The 19,321-nt window shown below is 40.5% G+C and overlaps 1 protein-coding gene across 1 annotated transcript in view; it reads right to left on the bottom strand.

The window, feature by feature from the left end:
- Positions 1-4,960: 4,960 nt before the first annotated feature.
- Positions 4,961-19,321, bottom strand: part of ALKAL1 (ALK and LTK ligand 1) — a 31,421-nt gene continuing 17,060 nt past the window's right edge. The window contains exons 2-5 of the mRNA XM_062189593.1: positions 12,269-12,322; positions 10,701-10,781; positions 9,542-9,617; positions 4,961-5,003 (exon numbers count right to left, since the gene is read on the bottom strand). Coding sequence (XP_062045577.1) covers positions 9,553-9,617; positions 10,701-10,781; positions 12,269-12,322 — 200 coding nt within the window. The 3' untranslated portion in view covers positions 4,961-5,003; positions 9,542-9,552. The remainder of the gene's footprint in view (positions 5,004-9,541; positions 9,618-10,700; positions 10,782-12,268; positions 12,323-19,321) is intronic.

Genomic DNA, 19,321 nt, shown 5'->3' with positions numbered 1-19,321 from the left:
ATCCCCAAGTTAAAATGCCCATCAGATGTCAAATGATGGCAGTTTATGACTCAAACAGGGCTGAAGTTTTCTATTGGACTGGCATGGTATACTCATACTAACATTTTTCCAATGAAATGACATGGAAACTGAGATATTTCCCATATACACAGATTCCAAATCTCCCAGAGAAGCCAGAATTGTAACCTGCAGTTGGGCCAGGGCTGAAACCTGTCCCCACCTACACGCTGTGGGAGCTGCGGCTCAGTCTAATCCTTTGTGTTAATCACTGGGCCTGTAGGCATTTGTATTTCCACCTCTAAGGTTAAATGGCTCTAGCAGTTTCAATATCTGTGACTGGGTAAACGGAAGTACTTGCAGGGAAGGAATGAAGCAGACGGCTTATCCTGATGAATGAACACAGTGGATTCATATAAAACATAGAAGAGTTTTGGTGAGTAACTGAACAATTTCTCAACAGTGATCCCTAGATACTATGCTTTTATTGTGAGTTACAATGTGTTCTTTATCTCATTCATTGGCTTATGTGATACAGTCATGCACAGCATGATGACATTTCAGTCCAACTGTGGACAGCATAAATGGTGTTGGTACTGTAAGATTTTACTGTTCAGTGATATTGTTGCAATTTTTAAAACTGGTATGTATGTATGTATTTGAGTGACACAGGGAGGGAGGAAGGGAGATGGGGAGGGAGAGAGATAGGAAGTAGGGAGAGAAAGGAGGAGAAAGGAGAGGGAGGGAGGGAGGGAGGGAGGGAGAGAGAGAGAGAGAGAGAGAGAGAGAGAGAGAGAGAGAGAGAATCTTCCAGCTGCTGGTTCATTTCCCAAAAGGCTGCCACAGCCAGGTTTGGGCCAGGCTGAAGCCAGGAGATCCATGTCTCCCACATGGATGGTAGAGACCCAAGCACTTGGTCCTATAGCAGGAAGCTTTTAAATCAGAAAGACAAGACACTTGGGCTTTTAGCAGGAAGCAGCTTTATTCATGCTGGCATGAGGCCAGTGGATTCACGCCCAGAAGACTGAGCCCTAAACACAGAGAGGCATTTCCTTACATACCTTTTAGCTCCTTTGTCTCCTTTATATGGCTGCATACATTCCAAGTGGATGCTTTAATGCTACATGACAGCTATAGGGATTGCTAAAAGGTCCTGTATGTATACATAGTTACTGATGTTTTAAATTTTTTAAAAGATTCATTTTATTTATTTGAAAGGAATAGTTACAGAGAGCAAGATCTTCCATTCACTAGTTTACTCCCTGAATGACCACAATGGCAGTAGCTGGGCCAGTCTGAAGCCAGGAGCTAGAAGGTTCTTCTAGGTCCCCAACCTGGGTGCAGGGGCCCAAGCCCTCCTCTACTGCATTCCCAGGTGCATTAGCAGGGAGCTGGATCTTAAGTGGAGCAGCCACGACATGAACCAGGGCCCTTATAGATGCTGGAACCATAGGCAACAGCTGAGCATGCTAAGTCACAATATTATTGATAATGTTAAGCAGTTTCCCTTACATCTAGAACTTCCCCCCATATATAGCAAACTATACCTGAACTGGCTAACACTACAGCACTGTGCTGACAGGCAGATGTTGAAGCTGTCACAAGCAAGTTGACACTGCCAGGTTCTTTTCCCAGGACAGGTCCTGCTTCTTTATCTCAGGAAGCCCCTATCACAGTCCGTGTTCTATCTCCTTCCCAGATGGTGTTTGCTGGGAACTGAATCAGAAGCAAAGCAGCTGGGACTTGAGCCAGCACTCCAATATGGGATGAGGCATCGCAAATGGTGGCTTAACCCATGGTGCCACAATGCCACCCCAGTGTAGCCATTTCAGTTTTTGCATGTCCACCCTGTGAGTTTGGTGCAATGATGAAACTACCTCAAGTGACTCTTACTGTTTACTTTTTATAGTAGTATGAGCCAGACACAGTTCTAGCAGCTAGAAATCCTTCAGAAGACATTCTGTCTGGTACACCTTATTTACTGTGGAGAAATATTCAGGGAAAGGGGAATCCAGGCAGCACTAAAAGAGCTGGCAGGCTGAGGAAAACCGATTGGCCCAACTATGAGGCTACATTAGGCAGGGTCAGCATGGTAGCACAGGAACCTCAGAAAGGCAAATCACAATCACTTCACGGCACTCCCACCCAGGCAAGGGACCCAATCACACCCAATTGCACCAAGCCTTCCTGGTGCATGATCAGAGGAAGGCCCAATCTGAGAATGAACGCTGGAGATGAGAAGTAAGAGAGACAAGGGCAAGAGGGGAGAAAGGGGGAATGATCAGGGACACACAGCTCTGGAGTCCCTTGTCTCCCAGAGGAGTCTGTTCTGCTTTTCTCCACAACAAACAAACTTGCTTTTGCTTCACAATCTGTTGGACTCCACTCTATTTCTGTACTGAGACAAGAGGTCCGGACCAGGAGGGCAGATCTTTATGGCCAAATGCATAACAATACATAAGAAACTATTATATCGCATAGACTGATACACAATATGAAACGAATTAAGCAAGGAGACGCCAGGGAAAGCTACTCTAGATAGGGTTGGATTTTCCAATCAAGTAATCAATTGGTACCATGTAGAAAGCAATAAGACAAAAACATGTATCAGGGCCCCCAAATGGAAACACATTTCCTAACTTCTAGAAGCTCTCAAGGACTAGTTTTAGGAAATGCATCTTGCCTTTCAAGGCAAAAGAGGTAACATTCAGTAGAAAGTGAAAAGGAAGGGTAAGGAGTTATGCAGCTTTACTGGCTGGAGAAAGCATTGCTAACCTCCTCCCTTTCTCTCAGACGGGAGCATTTCTCTGGTGTGCAGGTGTTACTTTGCTAAAGAACCACTGAATGTTTCACCCTGTTCACCTTGAAACACCCACGACCCTGGGTGAGAAAATGTTCTCTGTTGGGACAAATTGAAAGTCTTCGATTCATTATCCTCTCAACTTCTCTATGTTGAAATTAATTCAATGAGCAAATGAGTGTCATGTAGTAAACATTATTGTAATGCAATGCTTTTATTCTGTGGACTTTATAGAAATATACATCATAGAATACATTTTGAGGCACATTAGTCATCTATGAGAATGCTTAAAATTTAATTTCACAGAATTGCATCTGAAATAACTTACTTTACTGAAACTATACTAATCATGAGTGCCCTTTGGTCTATTTTTAGTATTTTAGCCGAATACATTTCACCATAAGCTCCTATTTGTCATTATTCAATAACCTCTTCACTTTTATTTTTTAAAAAAAGGCTCTCAGCTCTCTAGACAGTTATAAGCATAAAATTCATTTTTCTAAATGTGGTAAATATTATAATTACCAAAATAAACAAAACCAACTAAAAATACAGCATTCTTCTCATTCTTTATTAAACAGAATTATTGCCAAATTTCAATGCCAACCCCCTTTCAGGTTTTCTGAAAATAATTATAGATCTTGGCCCATAGGCCACAACAAATAAAAGGATAATTTAGAATATCATTTCATAGAATTCCTGAAGCCATCAGGCATCTTTGAGCTTGGCTTTCTAATGGACAAAGGAGAATGGATGTTTACATACATCAATAACTGCAATGCACTCAGTTATGGAAGAGATCAAAGATGCTAAAATTGGGATGATGGCTTCCATACAACAGAGATGCAAATGTCTTCATGATACCAATATAAATCTGGAACCAAAGTGATAAAAAGTCAGTTAAGTAACTTGTGCTTTGTCTACTCCTTAAAAGGATGGAGGTTGGGGCCAGTGTTGTGGCACAGCTGAGGCCACTGCCTACGATGCTACCAACCCATATGTGCACCAGTTCAAGTCCCACCTGTTCCACTTCTAATTCAGCTCCCTGCTGGTGCCCCTGGGAAGGCAGTGGAGGGTGGCTCAGGTATTTGGGCCCCTGCAGTCATGTAGGAGACCAGGAAGAGGGTCAAGGCTCCTAGCTCCTGGATTCAGTCTGGCCCAGCCCCATGGTTGCAACATTTGAGGGGTGAGCCAACAGACGGAGGATTTTTCCATCTCTCTTCTCTCTCTCTCTCTCTCTCTCTCTCTCTGTAACTATGCCTTTCAAATAAATAAATGAATCTTGAAAAAAAAAAAAAAGGATGAGTGGTTTTTCATTATAGATTTCTGACTTCCCATTGTTTTTCAAAATGAAACGAACTGAATATAATAAGGTGATTCGTTACATTCTAACCAAAGCATACAGGCAATCCATACTTTCTTCTCACTCTTTCACAAACATCTCCCCAGCCCAACAACAGCCAGACTTCCTTTTATCTAAGACAGCAATACCACATACTCTAACTTCAAAAGACAGAAGCTGTCTCAGGATTCTAGTTATCAGTTCAGAAAACGTGAGGTACACCAAAGAATTCATGGAAAAAAATGGAATTAAAAATAACTTTTAGTACAAAAACATTTTGAAATTATGTATATAAACTTATATATATACACAATTATATTTGGTGATATTTTAATAGTATAACTTCTGCCACAAATATTTTTCATTCAAAGAAAAAACAGTTTTTTCATATTTTTTGCTTTAATAAAATTCACATTTAAAATTAATGCAAATAAAGACAATAAATTCTGAATAAAATTATTTAAATATTATTAAATAGGAATTATAAAAGTGGACTTCATACATGATGGTTTGACGAACATAGTACTAAGACTAAACACAAAACACATCATTTTTCACAGGTACTCTGAAACATAATTAAATGTTTACATAATTAAATGTTTAATATGGAATGTTAACCATATAATAAAATTATATGCCTAGCAAAAATAAAGTAGAATAGCATAACTTAAAATATTCTATTTGCAATATGTGATTTAAACTCTTAAAAAATTATAAATTATAGTATACACAATCTGTTACTCTGGAGAGTCTCTACTTAACTCATGTTAATATCCACAAAATTAAAAGTTTCATCTGTTTTTACATTTAAAATGATTCCAGGCACTTTTTTCTTCATATTAGAATTACACTGTTAAGAAATGCCTGTAGAAGGAAAAAAAGAAAAATATTTACAGTTTGGTTTTTAACATATTTAAAAATACATACAGTTTTCTTTTTTAGGATTTATTAATTTACTTGAAAGGCACAGTTAAAGAAAAGGAGAGACGGAGACAGAGAGAGAGAGAGAGAGAGAGAGAGATCTTCCATCTGCTGGTTCACTCCCTAAGTAGCCACAACTGCCAGGGCACTGTAGGCAGTGGCAATCTGCTGCTCCACAACACCAGACCCCAAAATAGAATTTTAATAGTTACATTTACTTTATTTTGCTTAAATAATATGTGGATGGGGTCAGCATTGTAGCATAACTGGTTAAGCGACTGTGATGCCAGTTCAAGTCTCAACTGCTCCACTTCTGATCCAGCTCCCTGCTAATGTGCCTGGGAAAGCAGCAAAAGATGGCCCAAGAGCTTGGGCCCTTGCAACCCACATGGGAGACCCAGATGGAATTCCTGGTTCTTGGCTTCATTGAAGCCTTTTAGAGAATGATCTATTGGTTGCATGTACCAATGCCATCTCACTAGTCCAAGTGATCAATTTCAGTTCACAATTGATCATAATGATAGGATTAAGACTCAAAGGGATCACATATACAAGACTAGTGTCTGAAAATACTAACTGATAGAATAAAAAAGGGAGCGAACGATCCAACATGGGAAGCAGGAGACACAGCAGACTCATAGAATGGCAGATGTCCTAAAAAGCACTCTGGCCTCAGAATCAGCCCTTAAGACACTCGGATCTGGCTGAAGAGCCCATGAGAGTATTTTAGGCATGGAAAGCCAAGACACTCTGGCAAAAAAAAAAAAAAAAAAGAGTACCTAAATGAAAGGTCTCTGTGAGTGAGATCCCAGTGGAAAGAACAGAGCCATCAAAGAAAGAGGTACCTTACTCTGAAGGGAGAAGAGAACTTCCACTTTGACTATGACCTTATCTGAATGAGATCGAAGTCAGTGAACTCAAGAGGCTTCCATAGCCTTGGCAACTCATGACTAGAGCCTAGGGAGATTACTGATGCCATAAACAAAAGTGTCAAATTGTCAAGTCAACAATAGGAGTCACTGTGTACTTACTCCTCATGTGGGATCTCTGTCCTTAATGTGTTGTCCAGTGTGAATTACAGCTATAACTAGTACTCAAACAGTATTTTACACTTTATATTCTGTGTGGGTGCAAACTGTTGAAATCTTTACTTAATATATACTAAATAGATCTTCTGTATATAAAGATAATTGAAAATGAATCTTGATGTGAATGGAATGGGAGAGGGAGCAGGAGATGGGAGGGTTGTGAGTGGGAGGGAAGTTATGGGGAGGGAGGAAGCCATTGTAATCCATAAACTGTACTTTGGAAATTTATATTTACTAAATAAAAGTTTAAAAAAAGAGAATGGTCTAGGCCGGCGCTGTGGCTTAACAGGCTAATCCTCCGCCTTGCGGCGCCGGCACACCAGGTTCTAGTCCCAGTTGGGGCGCTGGATTCTATCCCGGTTGCCCCTCTTCCAGGCCAGCTCTCTGCTATGGCCCCGGAAGGCAGTGGAGGATGGCCCAAGTGCTTGGGCCCTGCACCCCATGGGAGACCAGGAGAAGCACCTGGCTCCTGGCTTCGGATCAGCGCAATGCGCTGGCCGCAGCGGCCATTGGAGGGTGAACCAACGGCAAAAAGGAAAACCTTTCTCTCTGTCTCTCTCTCTCACTATCCACTCTGCCTGTCAAAAAAAAAAAAAAAAGAGAGAGAGAGAGAGAGAGAGAATGGTCTATGGGATTAAAGATCTCTCTTTAACTCTGCCTTTCAAGTAAATGCATAAATCTTTAAAATAAATTCTGTGGATTCTTAATTTACAATCTAATCTTAACACTGTAGTCTAGAGTATTTGTGGAGGGGGAAAGGAATAATGAGTACTTTTAGAGGTGTAAAATGATGATTTCCCTATTAAAGTTTTATATCTAGACATACCAAAAGAATAAACCTGAAAGGCCAGCATTGTGGTGCAGGTTAAGCCTCCACTACTTGGGAGAATGACAACACATATCAAAGTACCAGTGCTAGTCCAAGCTGTGATGCTTTTGCTCCAGCTCACTGCCAATGTGCCTCAGAAGGTAGTGGAAGATGCCCAAAGTACTTGGGCCCCTGCCATCCATGTGGAAGACATGGCTCCTGGCTTCAGCCTGGCCCAGACCTGAATATTGTCGTCACTTGTGGGATGAACCAGGAGATGGAAGATCTCTGTCTCTCCCTCTGTGTCTCTTTGCCTTTTAAAGAAATAAGTCCTTTTTAAAAAAAATTTCATGGAAATAGAATATAAGTTTATTTTAATAAATAATTAAATGTATAGTCCTCAAAATTGTATATAATATACCCCTAATATTACTAATCTATAACATTTATTGTTATATCTTGTTAAATAAATAGTTAAAATCAACAATATCATAGAAAATTCCTACAGAGAAAAATCACTAAATGTCTAAACTCTACAATTTTTTTTGACAGGCAGAGTAGACAGTGAGAGAGATACACAGAGAGCAGAGAGAAAGGTCTTCCTTTTCCATTGGTTCACTCCCCAATGGCCACTGCGGCTGGAGTGCTGCAGCCAGCGCACTACGCTGATCCAAAGCCAGGAGCCAGGTGCTTCTCCTGGTCTCCCATGCGGGTGCAGGGCCCAAGCACTGGGGCCATCCTCCACTGCACTCCCGGGCCACAGCAGAAAGCTGGACTGAAAGAGGAGCGACCGGGACAGAATCCGGTGCCCGGATTGAGACTAGAACCCGGTGTGCCAGCGCCACAGGTGGAGGATTAGCCTATAACTCTACAATTTTAAAAAAAACATATTTGTCAGCTCTGTCTTCTATGGATTTGGTCCCAGGAGAGTGTAAGTTGTGTAAGAAGTACTTTCTTGGTGTGTGAACTTTTCCAGTTACTAGTTTTTTATTTGCATAAATATATTAAATACAAAAATGGATAGTTATAGCTTGATTTAAGTCATTTCAATAGTCAAATTAATTTTTATTGATTTATTCATGATTTTCATTATTCAAAAATCTTTGAGATAGGCTAAGAGTAATTGATTCAAGTAACCTACTATTGAATATTGAAATAATTTAGCACATTATCTTTCTAATTTTTTTAAATTAATTTTCATCTACCTAAAAGTCAGAGTGACAGAAAGACTTTCCATCCACTGGTTCATGCCCCAGATGCCTGCAACAGCCAAAGATGGACTAAGCAAAAGCCAGGAGATCCATTTAGGTCTCCCACAAGAATAGCAGGGGCCCAAGCACTTGAGCCATTATCTGCCCCATCCCAGGCACATTAGCCAGAATTAGCAGGAATTTGTATTGTAAGCCAAGTTGCCAGGATTCACACTGGCTCTCCAATATGGGACACAGGTGTCAAAAAGTGATGGCTTACCCTCTTATGACACAATACCCACCCCAAACTCATTATCTTAATCTAAAACAAGGGAAAATCTTAAAAACTGTAAATATGCAGAATTAACAATGCTAATTATCATTAATTTGCAATAATAGCTTTAAATAAAAAATAAGAATGGCCACAAAAACAACAGATCAAGATAGTCTCAGTAATTGTCACAAGAAATCTATGATATGGATTAAGTCCCCCATGAAGTTATTTGATATAGATTGAGTTATACTTGTGGGTTCAAGATAGTCACAGATATTTCTAGACTACAGGTACTCCACCCAAGACTCTCACTCCCACCTTCACAACCTGGGGAACCAGTGCCCTTAAAGGGACTTGTCCGTGGTACTGAAATGCTGACCAAAACATGTTGACTTTGTATTATGCCAGGAAAGAACAACTCTTTAGAAAAATATGTGCAAAGAAATTAATATCTTCAAATATTTTAATAGATTATACTTTTATATATAAATGTTATAATTTATATTAAGTTTATTTAAGATTTTACAAATACCTATTTCTGTACTTAGGACTCCTAGGATAATCCAGTCAGAAAGACAATTCTGACCTACTATTTCACTCTTGTAAACAGGTTAGAGCAGAGGATTACATGTTCATTATTTTTTATTCTTTTAAAGTAAAGAATCAAATATACACTGCTAATACCTTCCAGCTGTTCCTTACTTACACTATGTAAATCAAAATTTTAAGATTTGGTTGCATTTTCTATTATAGCTTTTGTTCAATTAAGGGAAGATAGACCTGTAAATAGATTGTTCAACTAATGTTTATCTAAATAATGTTTCTATGTAATAATAAAATAACAGGAAACATTCAGTAATTTTTTAAAAAAATTACTCAGGAATGGTAAGACTGCCAAAAATTTATTTATCTATATTCAATATCTATAATGATATTTTAAATTAACACAATAAAGGGCTTAATGTATTTAGAGCAAGTTTTAACACTAACAGCAACATCCACAGATTAAGTTCAGTTGGTCCTGGTAAGATCAGCTGCTTGGATTTTTGTATAGCTCAAAATTTTCTTAAGAAAATTAAACTATTGAACATGGTAAGAAACATAAACAACTGCATACTCACAGAAGGGTCTCCTAGGTCTGTGAGCACAGTGGACTCACTGCCAACCTTGTTAATAACCGAGCACATCGTTTATAATCTAGGAAAAAATATTTAAAGGTAAGTCATGCATGTAGGTAATACAAATATGGAAGCAATCATGTTAGCCACGGTCACTAATTCATAAAACAATACACATAATTTAATAAGCACCTAATATATCAAGAGCTTAACATAGATTTTCTCATTAGTTCTCCTAAGAATACTATCAAGAAGATATTATTGCTATTATCTTCACTTTAGAAATGACAAAAGAGCCTCAGGATGTTAATTATCTCAGAGTGAATAAGCAGTTTGATCCCAAAGCCTACACTCAATCCACCATATGTGTTAATGTTTAGTCATTTGCCCTAAATCCAATGTGATTAAATTTCCCTTATCATTAAATACAAGTTGTTTTTGAACCCAAAAAGCTGTAACAAATCTGACTCAACATCCTGAATAAAATTAAATATAACTCAAAATGAGCAGCATAATTTAAAAGAAACAAAATGCTTCAAATTCCTTTTCTTCAAAAGGAAAGTTTAGCCTTAGAAAGGAATTTAAAAACAGCAAATTGACTTACTACACATAATCATAATTTGGTCACTTTAAATGATAGCCCTTAAATGTTATGTTTAGAATTATTAGTAACTTCAACAACTTAAGTATGCAAAAGAATTCATTAGAGAGAGCAACTTTTCAAACTCATTCTATCATTACTCAGAAAAATCTAGCACCCATTGTATAAATGAGGTGACATAAAACATATTTACTTTAAAATAACTTAGGAGGAAATTTTGACTTACGCTTCATGGTCATCTTATGTTCCTCATTTTATGAGAGAGCATCTTATTTGTGCCAAGGAATTTGAATAATGACAAAAGGCTTACATCTTGACAACACTTTGTTCTTTAAGGAAATCTGGCTATTTTCAGATCTGGACATAGTCCCAACAAGAATGCAATTTCACCCCTTATCTCTTCAAAAGCACACACAAACCTTAAGCACTGTCAATGTTATAAATAGCATCTCATACAATGTTTAGTCTATCACTTCCCACCCACAGACAGTTCAAGTTTAAAATCACATACATTTATTTCTAGATAAAAAATTTTAAAAGTAATAATGCCAAGCTACTCACAAGCTGGTGTTGAACAATCCCTGGTATTGTGATACAGTCGATGGAAATGTTTGCTACATTCTGCTGAAAATGTGACTGGCCCTGGAGGACAGGAAAAGAATTCTTATGATAAACATAGGCATGTTTCCCAAACAAATTTGCTAGCACTTTATGGGTGGAGATATAATATAACTGTGGTTTACATCCTACCATGCCCTTAAAAGAACTTGCTGGAGAGCTCTTCCCCTCACCCAGACTCTGTGGGAGGTACTGTGATCTGTGAAAAATAATCTAAATTCATTCCACATTCTCAACATCTCACATAATGGAACCTTAGCTTCCAATAGAGCTCTTTAGAATGGTTAGGAGGGAAACACTCTAGAGAGAAAAATAAAATCAAGTGGATATGAAGCATAAAAAATAAACACCTTTGACTTCTACTTTCTGTTCCCCAAGTTTTTTTTTAAATAGGAATGAATGTTTATGTGCAAAGACATTTTCTGTTTTCTCACTCAAGTTATTTGTGTCTTCTTTGCATCATGGACTATTGTAAAGTGTGCAAGGCCTGAAGATGCCCTTATCTCTACCCATAAAATGAAGGAGGACCCAGCTGGATCTTTCTCCCCACCCTCTGAAAGTGGGAGAAGCAGGATGCACAGGCAGGCCCCTAATGGCATGCCTGAAAACATTCAACATCATGTGTGACACGGAGATTGCCCCTTGGCCCTCACAACCATTGTTTTTGAAGTTATGTAACAAATAGGGCCCTTGGAGATAACCAAGTGTAACCCCTGAGTCTTTCCCACATTACAGGCCTGAGATGTAAAAACACCACCAAGTGGCCAGGATAATCAGAAAACAGTGACAATAGGAGGCGGGGGATGTACTGTTCAAACTGATTTAGTTATCTGTCAGAACCTGGGGCTAGTAAATGATTCACAGGGTTGATAGGAAGAACAGAACAGTGTCATGAGAGAGTATTTCATCCGTGCAGGAGATATGGCCTAAGAATCTCAATATCTATTTATCTTTATCTCTGTCTCTGTCTCTGTCTCTCTCCCCTCTGCTGAAAAACACTTCTATTGTCTCCACTGGCTGGGGAATGCTGTCTAGATTTCTCAGCATGCCATTTAAGGCTCTCAGAACGAAACTACAGCCTACACCTCCAGCTGTATGTTTGCCCAGTGGCCAATCAGAGCTCTGCTTTGCCTCACTTACATCATTCCACACCTGTGCCCCCAAGTCACACCACAAGCTTTCAAGCTTGGCTCAATGGCCTCCTCTTGACCAAATGCCCTTCTCATCCTTAGCAAACTTAGTCTCCTCCTAAAGCCCAACCTAAGTATTTATGTCCACTGCAAGGCTCTCCTGGTAGTTCTTGGCTAAATTATTCACCTCCTATACATCTCTAAAACTTTGGGTAATTCTACTACTTGTCAAGATCTGGTTCACATAACAGTTTATAGCACTGGTCCATATCTCCAGTTGGACTCTTACTTATCTTCATATCCTCATGCCTAACATAGTCCTCTATGTCTCTAAGTACAATCTTTTTATTTAATGAAATCGTTAATAAATTATATGCTTACCTGTGAAATGCTTGATGAATTTGTCTTTTAAGTTCAAATCTCTTGGAAATATTTCTGCAAAGAAAAAAAATTAGAATGTCTGAATGCATTGCTACAATTAAAAAAAAATATGCTTGGGACAGACATTTGACAATGGTTAACCCACCACATGGAATGCTCACACTGTATATTATAGTCCATCCTGGGTTTGAGTCCCAGCTCCCTGCTAACGCACACCCAGAGAGGCAGCAGGTTATGGCTCGAGAGTTTGGTTTCCTGCCACCCACGGTTCTTGGATATGGCCTTGCCCAGCCCCACTATTGGGGTATGTGGAGAGTGAACCAATGGATGGAGGAATCTCCGTCTCTACCTTTCAAATAAAATAAAATAAAAAATAATGTGCTACAATTTCAAGCACTAAACCCACAAACTCATGGCGGTTTATGTCACTGCTCTCACTTGTGCAGTCCCACCTCTGACCATTCCCTGGGACTGCACACTCCAGTAGTGCTCTCTGCTCTACATCAGAGCTCCTCAACGGACTTCTCCTAAGGGCACAGCTGGGACTGAATGTTTTGATTTTCCCTCTGCCTCAGATTTATTCCTCCCTCCGGGCCCTCCCGTGTTCCCCAGCTTCAGTAAATGACATCACTCTTTGCTTCTTGCTTGAGCCCAAAATAAAGAAGCTACCCTGACTTCCTCATTCCCTAACCATGACAACCTGGCCACGAGTTCACTTTTGTATTTTCCACCTCCAACACCTTATCCCAGGCCTGTGTCCTCATGACTCCTTCCATTAACATGAGGCCGGTCCAAGCCATCATATTTCTGTGACTGTACTTTGGCAGCAGCCTCTGGACCAGTCTCCTCCTCCCTGTGATCCTTCTCCTCTGATGCCGCCAGAGCAATGAATTGAATTGCACTTCAGGTCATGAGACTCTGCCACTGGAAAGGTTTTTCCCTTAAAATAAAACAAGCTTTCAAAATCAAACTACATCTCAGACTTCATCCTGTGCTCATTAAAAAATATGGCACCTGGAAAACGCAATTCTTAAAAACAACCAGGAGTATGTGCAACTTTAAGGGAAGGGAAAACTTACACTTTAACAACACTTGAGCCTCACTACACATTTAAACTTCTCACATTTTTATATGCAAGGATGCTTCCAAAAGCTTGTAGAAAACTAGAATTAAAAAATAAGTTAATTTGGGTGCAAAAAAAAAAACAAAAGATGAAAAGCAAAGCAGTTTTCTTATAACATGCATTTTCTATGAACATTTTGAAAATCCATTCTCAGACCGACTTCTGTCTGTGTCAAACACAACACGAATATGAGGAAGTGAAAGTTTTTCACCTCCCCAGTGCATTGGCAGGGGAGACTTCATTGAGACAAAGCAGCAGTGACTGAGCCTTGGAAAATGCAGACACAGGAATCCTAACAGCTCTCGACATCCTGGAACCTAATAAGGACTGTGAGAGCCCTTCCCTGCACAGGCAGTTCCCCAGCTTCTGACAGCTCTGCAGGAGCTCAGAGCAAGATGGGGAGCAGGCAGCAGGAACACGGAGAACCGAGCTCCCCTCCCCCTGGAAAACAAACACCTGCACTTCCCAAACAACTCAAACTGACCCAGAAAGAAAAGCAGCAGCAGTGAGGATGAGTCTTGTTTCATGTGAATCTTTGGGTGTTCTCAGTAATATTCCAGCCCCATTCCTGTCTGACACCAAACACAGCAAGGAAGCCCCTGTGGCATCAGCACTTCCTGAGATGATCCAGGAGAGTGTAGTAGAAGCACTATGGCTACGGGGTGCTCAAAGGCTTACAAATAATTCTGTTTCCAAAAGCACTTTAGACTAATTGTAATGTGCAGACTATGTCATGATCAGGTTTGTAAAGAATTACACATTTTAAGTAAAGGGCCCCCTCTTCACCCACATAACATATGTGTAACTTTATTTTATTTTTTTGACAGGCAGAGTGGACAGTGAGAGAGAGACAGAGAGAAAGGTCTTCCTTTTGCCGTTGGTTCACCCTCCAATGGTTTCCGCGGCCGGCACGCTGCGGCCTGCGCACCGCGCTGATCCAAAGCCAGGAGCCAGGTGCTTCTCCTGGTCTCCCATGGGGTGCAGGGCCCAAGGACTTGGGCCATCCTCCACTGCATTCCCGGGCCATAGCAGAGAGCTGGCCTGGAAGAGGGGCAACTGGGACAGGATCGGTGCCCCGATCGGGACTAAAACCCGGTGTGCCGGCGCCGCAAGGCGGAGGATTAGCCTGTTAAGCCGCGGCGCCGGCCCATATGTGTAACTTTAATCAAAGTAGATGTTACCTTGTGATTAGCCTGTGACTACAGGGTGCATATGCTTGTGTCCACTACAATATTATGGGCTTCTTGAAGAAATGGGTGCTGTCTTGTTCACTGCACACCCCCTGCAGGATGCTCAACAATGCTTTGCTAACAGAGGGCACCATGCACACACTCAAGGAAATGAAACCTACCAGGGTTATTACTTTTTCCGTGAAAATACTCAGTGCCTCACCTGCACTCAGGATATGGCTCCAAGGAAACCAGTTTTAATTCATTTGAGTTTCAGTTTCAAAGTACAATCACAGAGGCGTGCAGGAATATATATAACAACTGATGCAACTGAAACAGAGAAATGGTGTTGAACTTGATTCCCAAAGTCATGAGCAAGGGATAACTAGATAAGAATAATCAGGGTGGGCGGTGCTATGGCGTAGCGGGTAAAATCACCGCCTACAGTGCCAGCATCCCATATGGGCACCAGTTCAACCCAGCTGCTCCACTTCCAGTCCAGCTCTCTGCCATGGCCTGGGAAAGCAAGCTCAAGTCCTTGGGCCCCTGCACCCACATGGGATTCTCAGAAGAAGCTCCTGGCTCCTGGCTCCTGGCTTTGGATTGGCGCAGCTCCGGGCATTGTAGCCATTTGGGGAGTGAACCAGCAGATGGAAGACCTCTCTCTCTGCCTCTCCTCTCTCTGTGTAACTTTTTCAAATAAATAAATAAATCTGTTAAAAAAAAAAAAAAGAATAATCAGGAGAGGGAAGGAGGCAGTGTGCTTGAGTATAGTGACCCACAGAAAGGAATGAGTGATGAGGCCGCAGGTGTGGAGAGGCTGTGTAGTCCTTTACAAACTGTGTACTTCATTCTATAGGAGATGAGAAGCCAAAAGTTAGGCAAAAGAATGATGTTGTCAAGCTTCTTTAAAAAGTAATAATAATAAAATAAATCTGGGTCTGCATTATGGTGTATCAGGTTAAGCCATTGCATGCAGCACTAGCATCACATATAAGCACCGGATAGAGTTTCGGCTGCTATGCTTCCAATCCAGCTCCCTGCTAACGTGCCTGGGAAAGCATCAGAAGATGGCCTAAGAACTTGGGCCCCTGCACCTCACGGGAGACCCAGAAGAAGTTCCTGACCCAGTCATTGCAGCCATTTGGGGAGTGAACCAGTGGATAGGAGACCCCCCTCTCTCTTTCTCTTTCTCTCTCTCTCTCTGAACTCTGATTTTCAAATAAATAAAAATTTTTTAAAATATCTTTATTGGGGAGAAGGGAAGGGAGGGAATAGGGAGATATCAGTCAAGGGGTATCAGGTGCAGAGATGTAGGAGGAACAAGTCTAATGTACAAAATGAAATTTAACTCCTATATTTAACACTATCATATCATATTCAGGGCAATTACTAGGAAGTAAAATTGGGTGTTCTGTCTACCACAAAAACAGCAGGGAGGATAACTGTGAGGTGATAGATAGGCTAATTTGCTTGACACTACCAACCATTGCCCTATGTATTCCAAAACATTATGCTGTGTACTTTAAATATGTATGTTTCAAAGAATTTATGGAATATGGAATTTTAAAAGATAAATGTGGTACAAAAATATTTCAAAATCTATGCAAACAAGGGGTGGTCTAAAATTTCATAGAAATAAGTATTATGATAAAACTGCATAAACTTCAAAATCTTATGAACTAAAACTTATCCTTAAATTTCATTTTCCATGAACTTAGTAAGGTACAAAGAAAATAATGTATGCTATTCTAGAAGATTTTAATAATTTGTTTTTAATTTTGTATTATTATAAATTTTATCATACATTTTTAAAGAAAACTTTTATTTAATGAATACAAATTTCATACGAACAGCTTTAGGAATATAGTGGTTCTTCTCCCCATACCCATCCCCCGCCTTCCCCCTCCCACCCCCACTCCCATCTCAACTCCTACTCCCTCTCCCATTCCATCTTCATTATGATTTGCTTTCAATTAACTTTATTTTTTTAACAAATAAATTTTTTTAAGATTGTATTTATTTACTTATTTGAGAGGCAGATTTACAGACAATGAAAGAGAGCCAAAGAGAGAGAGAGAGAGGTCTTTCATCTGCTGGTTCACTCCCCAAATGGCCACAATGGCTGCAGCTGAGCCGATCTGAAGCCAGAGCCAGGAGCTTCTTCCAGGTCTCCCATGTGCCTGCAGGGACCAAGCATTTGGGCCATCTTCCATCACTTCCCCAGGCCACAGCAGAGAGTTGAATCAGAAGAGGAGCAGCCGGGACTAGAATAGGCGCCCATATGGGATGCCGGCGCTGTAAGCGGAGGATTAACCTACTGCACCACAGTGCTGGCCCCTTAATTAATTTTATAAGCAGAAGATCAACTCTATACTAAGTAAAAATTTCCACAATTTGCACCCACACAGAAACACAAAGTATACTGTTTGAAAACAAGTTTTACAGTTAATTCTCATAGTACAAGTCATTTAGGACAGAGGTCCTACATGGGGAGCTCAGTGACTTCTGTTGTTGATTAAACAATTGACACTTTAATTATGATGTCAGTGATCATCCGAGGCTCTTGACATAAGCTGCTAAGGCTATGGAAGTCTTTTGAGTCCACAAACTCCATCAATATTTAGACAGGGCCATAAGCAAAGTGGAAGTTCTGCCTCCCTTCAGAGAAAGGTACCTCCTTCTGTCAAAGCCCCTTCTTTCCACTGAGATTTCACTCACAGGGATCCCTCATGTAGATCATTTTTTTTTGCCACAGTGTCTTGGCTTTCCATGTTTTTAAATAATTTCTTAAAAGATAATTATGCCTAGTGCAGCAGGGCAAGAATAGATGGAGAAAAGACTAGTGAAAAGGTTTACAAAGGAGTAGCTGCATTTCTGTTGAATAATGCCAGCTATTGCAGGGGTTCGAAAATGACCACTCCTAAGCCAAGCTCAGCCTGATACTATATTTGTAAATCAAGTTAGAGTTAAATATACTTTAGTAGGCCGGTGCCGTGGCTCAACAGGCTAATCCTCCGCCTAGCGGCGCCGGCACACCAGGTTCTAGTCCCGGTAGGGGCGCCGGATTCTGTCCCAGTTGCCCCTCTTCCAGGCCAGCTCTCTGCTATGGCCCGGGAATGCAGTGGAGGATGGCCCAAGTCCTTGGGCCCTGCACCCCAGGGGAGACCAGGATAAGCACCTGGCTCCTGCCTTCAGATCAGTGCGATACGCTGGCCGCAGCGTGCCGGCCACGGCGACCATTGGAGGGTGAACCAACGGCAAAAAGGAAGACCTTTCTCTCTGTCTCTCTCTCTGTCCACTCTGCCTGTCAAAAGAAAAAAAAGAGAAAAAAAGAAATATATTTAAGTAAGGAATGTATGTGAGCAACACTTTTTATGATGCCTAATGCTATTTAGGCTACAAATTACACAAAGAATAATTAAATCAATTTAAATAGGTTGCTTCTCATCTTCCAAATGTTTGTTATTCAAGTATACTCCACAGATCAGCAGCAACAGCATCTTCTAGGAGCTTGGTAGAAATACAAACCAGATCCAGACCTGTGCAGTCAGACTTTTTTTAATTGGAACACAATATACGGGCATACTCTAATTTGTATACAGACAGTCTCTGGCTGCTTTGGGCCATAATGGCCAACTTGAATAGTTGTAGGTTCTTTCTCATCCTTTACATTCAGATGTGTTCTGGCTTAAGAAAATACAACATACCATGGATTTGTTTCCTGCCATAACAAAGTTCCCCTGATTATATCACAGCTGCCTCACAGCTCTGGAGGCCAGCAGTCAGGGCCATGCTCCTCTAAAAGGAGCCTCCCTTGCCTCTTGCAGCCTCTGGGGGTTGCTGGCCCTCCTCGATGATCTCTGTGCCTTAGCTTGGCTGTCTTCTTGCAAGGAGAGCAGTCATAATAAATCAAGGGCCTGCTCCACTGCTCTATGATCTTGACATATATAATCACACCTGCAATGACCCTATTTCCTAGTGAGGTCACATTTTGAGGCACTGGAGCCCTAGACCATCAATGTATCATTTTAGGGGACATTTAATTCAACCAGAAATCTGAGTTTAGCAAACAAATACATTGGAATTGATTATTGGCATTAAGAAAGTTTCTTCACAAAAATTTGTTGAAAATTATTTTTAAATTATTTAACCAATGTATGGAAAGTCTAACTTATTTACAAACTTCAATGTGTAAATTAACTTTTAAAAATAAAGATTTAATTATTTATTTATTTGAAAGTCAGAGAGACAGAGAGATCTTCCATCTGCTCGTTCACCTCCCTCCTTCCCAGATGGCAACAACAGCTGGGACTGGGGCTGGGCCAGGAGCCAGGAACTTCTTCCGGGTCTCCCATGTGGATGTCTGGGGCCCAAGTACCTGGGCCATCCTCTGCTGCTTTTCCCAGGACATTAGCAGAGAGCTGGATAGGAAGCAGAACAGCAGAGACATGAACCAGTGCCCGTATTCAATGCCAGCAACACAGGTGGTGGCTCTACCCACTACACCACAATGCGGGTCCCGTGGATAACTTTTAAAATTAGGTAATGTGAGGTTCTGTAACAGTTCCTTGTAAAAGAAATCAGTTGGTCAATTTTGCCAATATAAGTTGTAAAGACCATGCTACAAAGAAAATCCCACCTAAAACTCTAAAAACTTCTTAAAATAAGAAACATTTTTAAAACATCAGTCACTCCAAGTTATTTAAATGAGTTAAAACTGATATAGTAACATTATTTAGATTTTTCTAATTTCCTAAA

This window comes from Lepus europaeus, chromosome 4 (assembly GCF_033115175.1).
Source record: "Lepus europaeus isolate LE1 chromosome 4, mLepTim1.pri, whole genome shotgun sequence".
Classification (NCBI taxonomy): Eukaryota; Metazoa; Chordata; class Mammalia; order Lagomorpha; family Leporidae; genus Lepus; species Lepus europaeus.
This window is presented reverse-complemented; position numbering and strand designations above follow the sequence as displayed.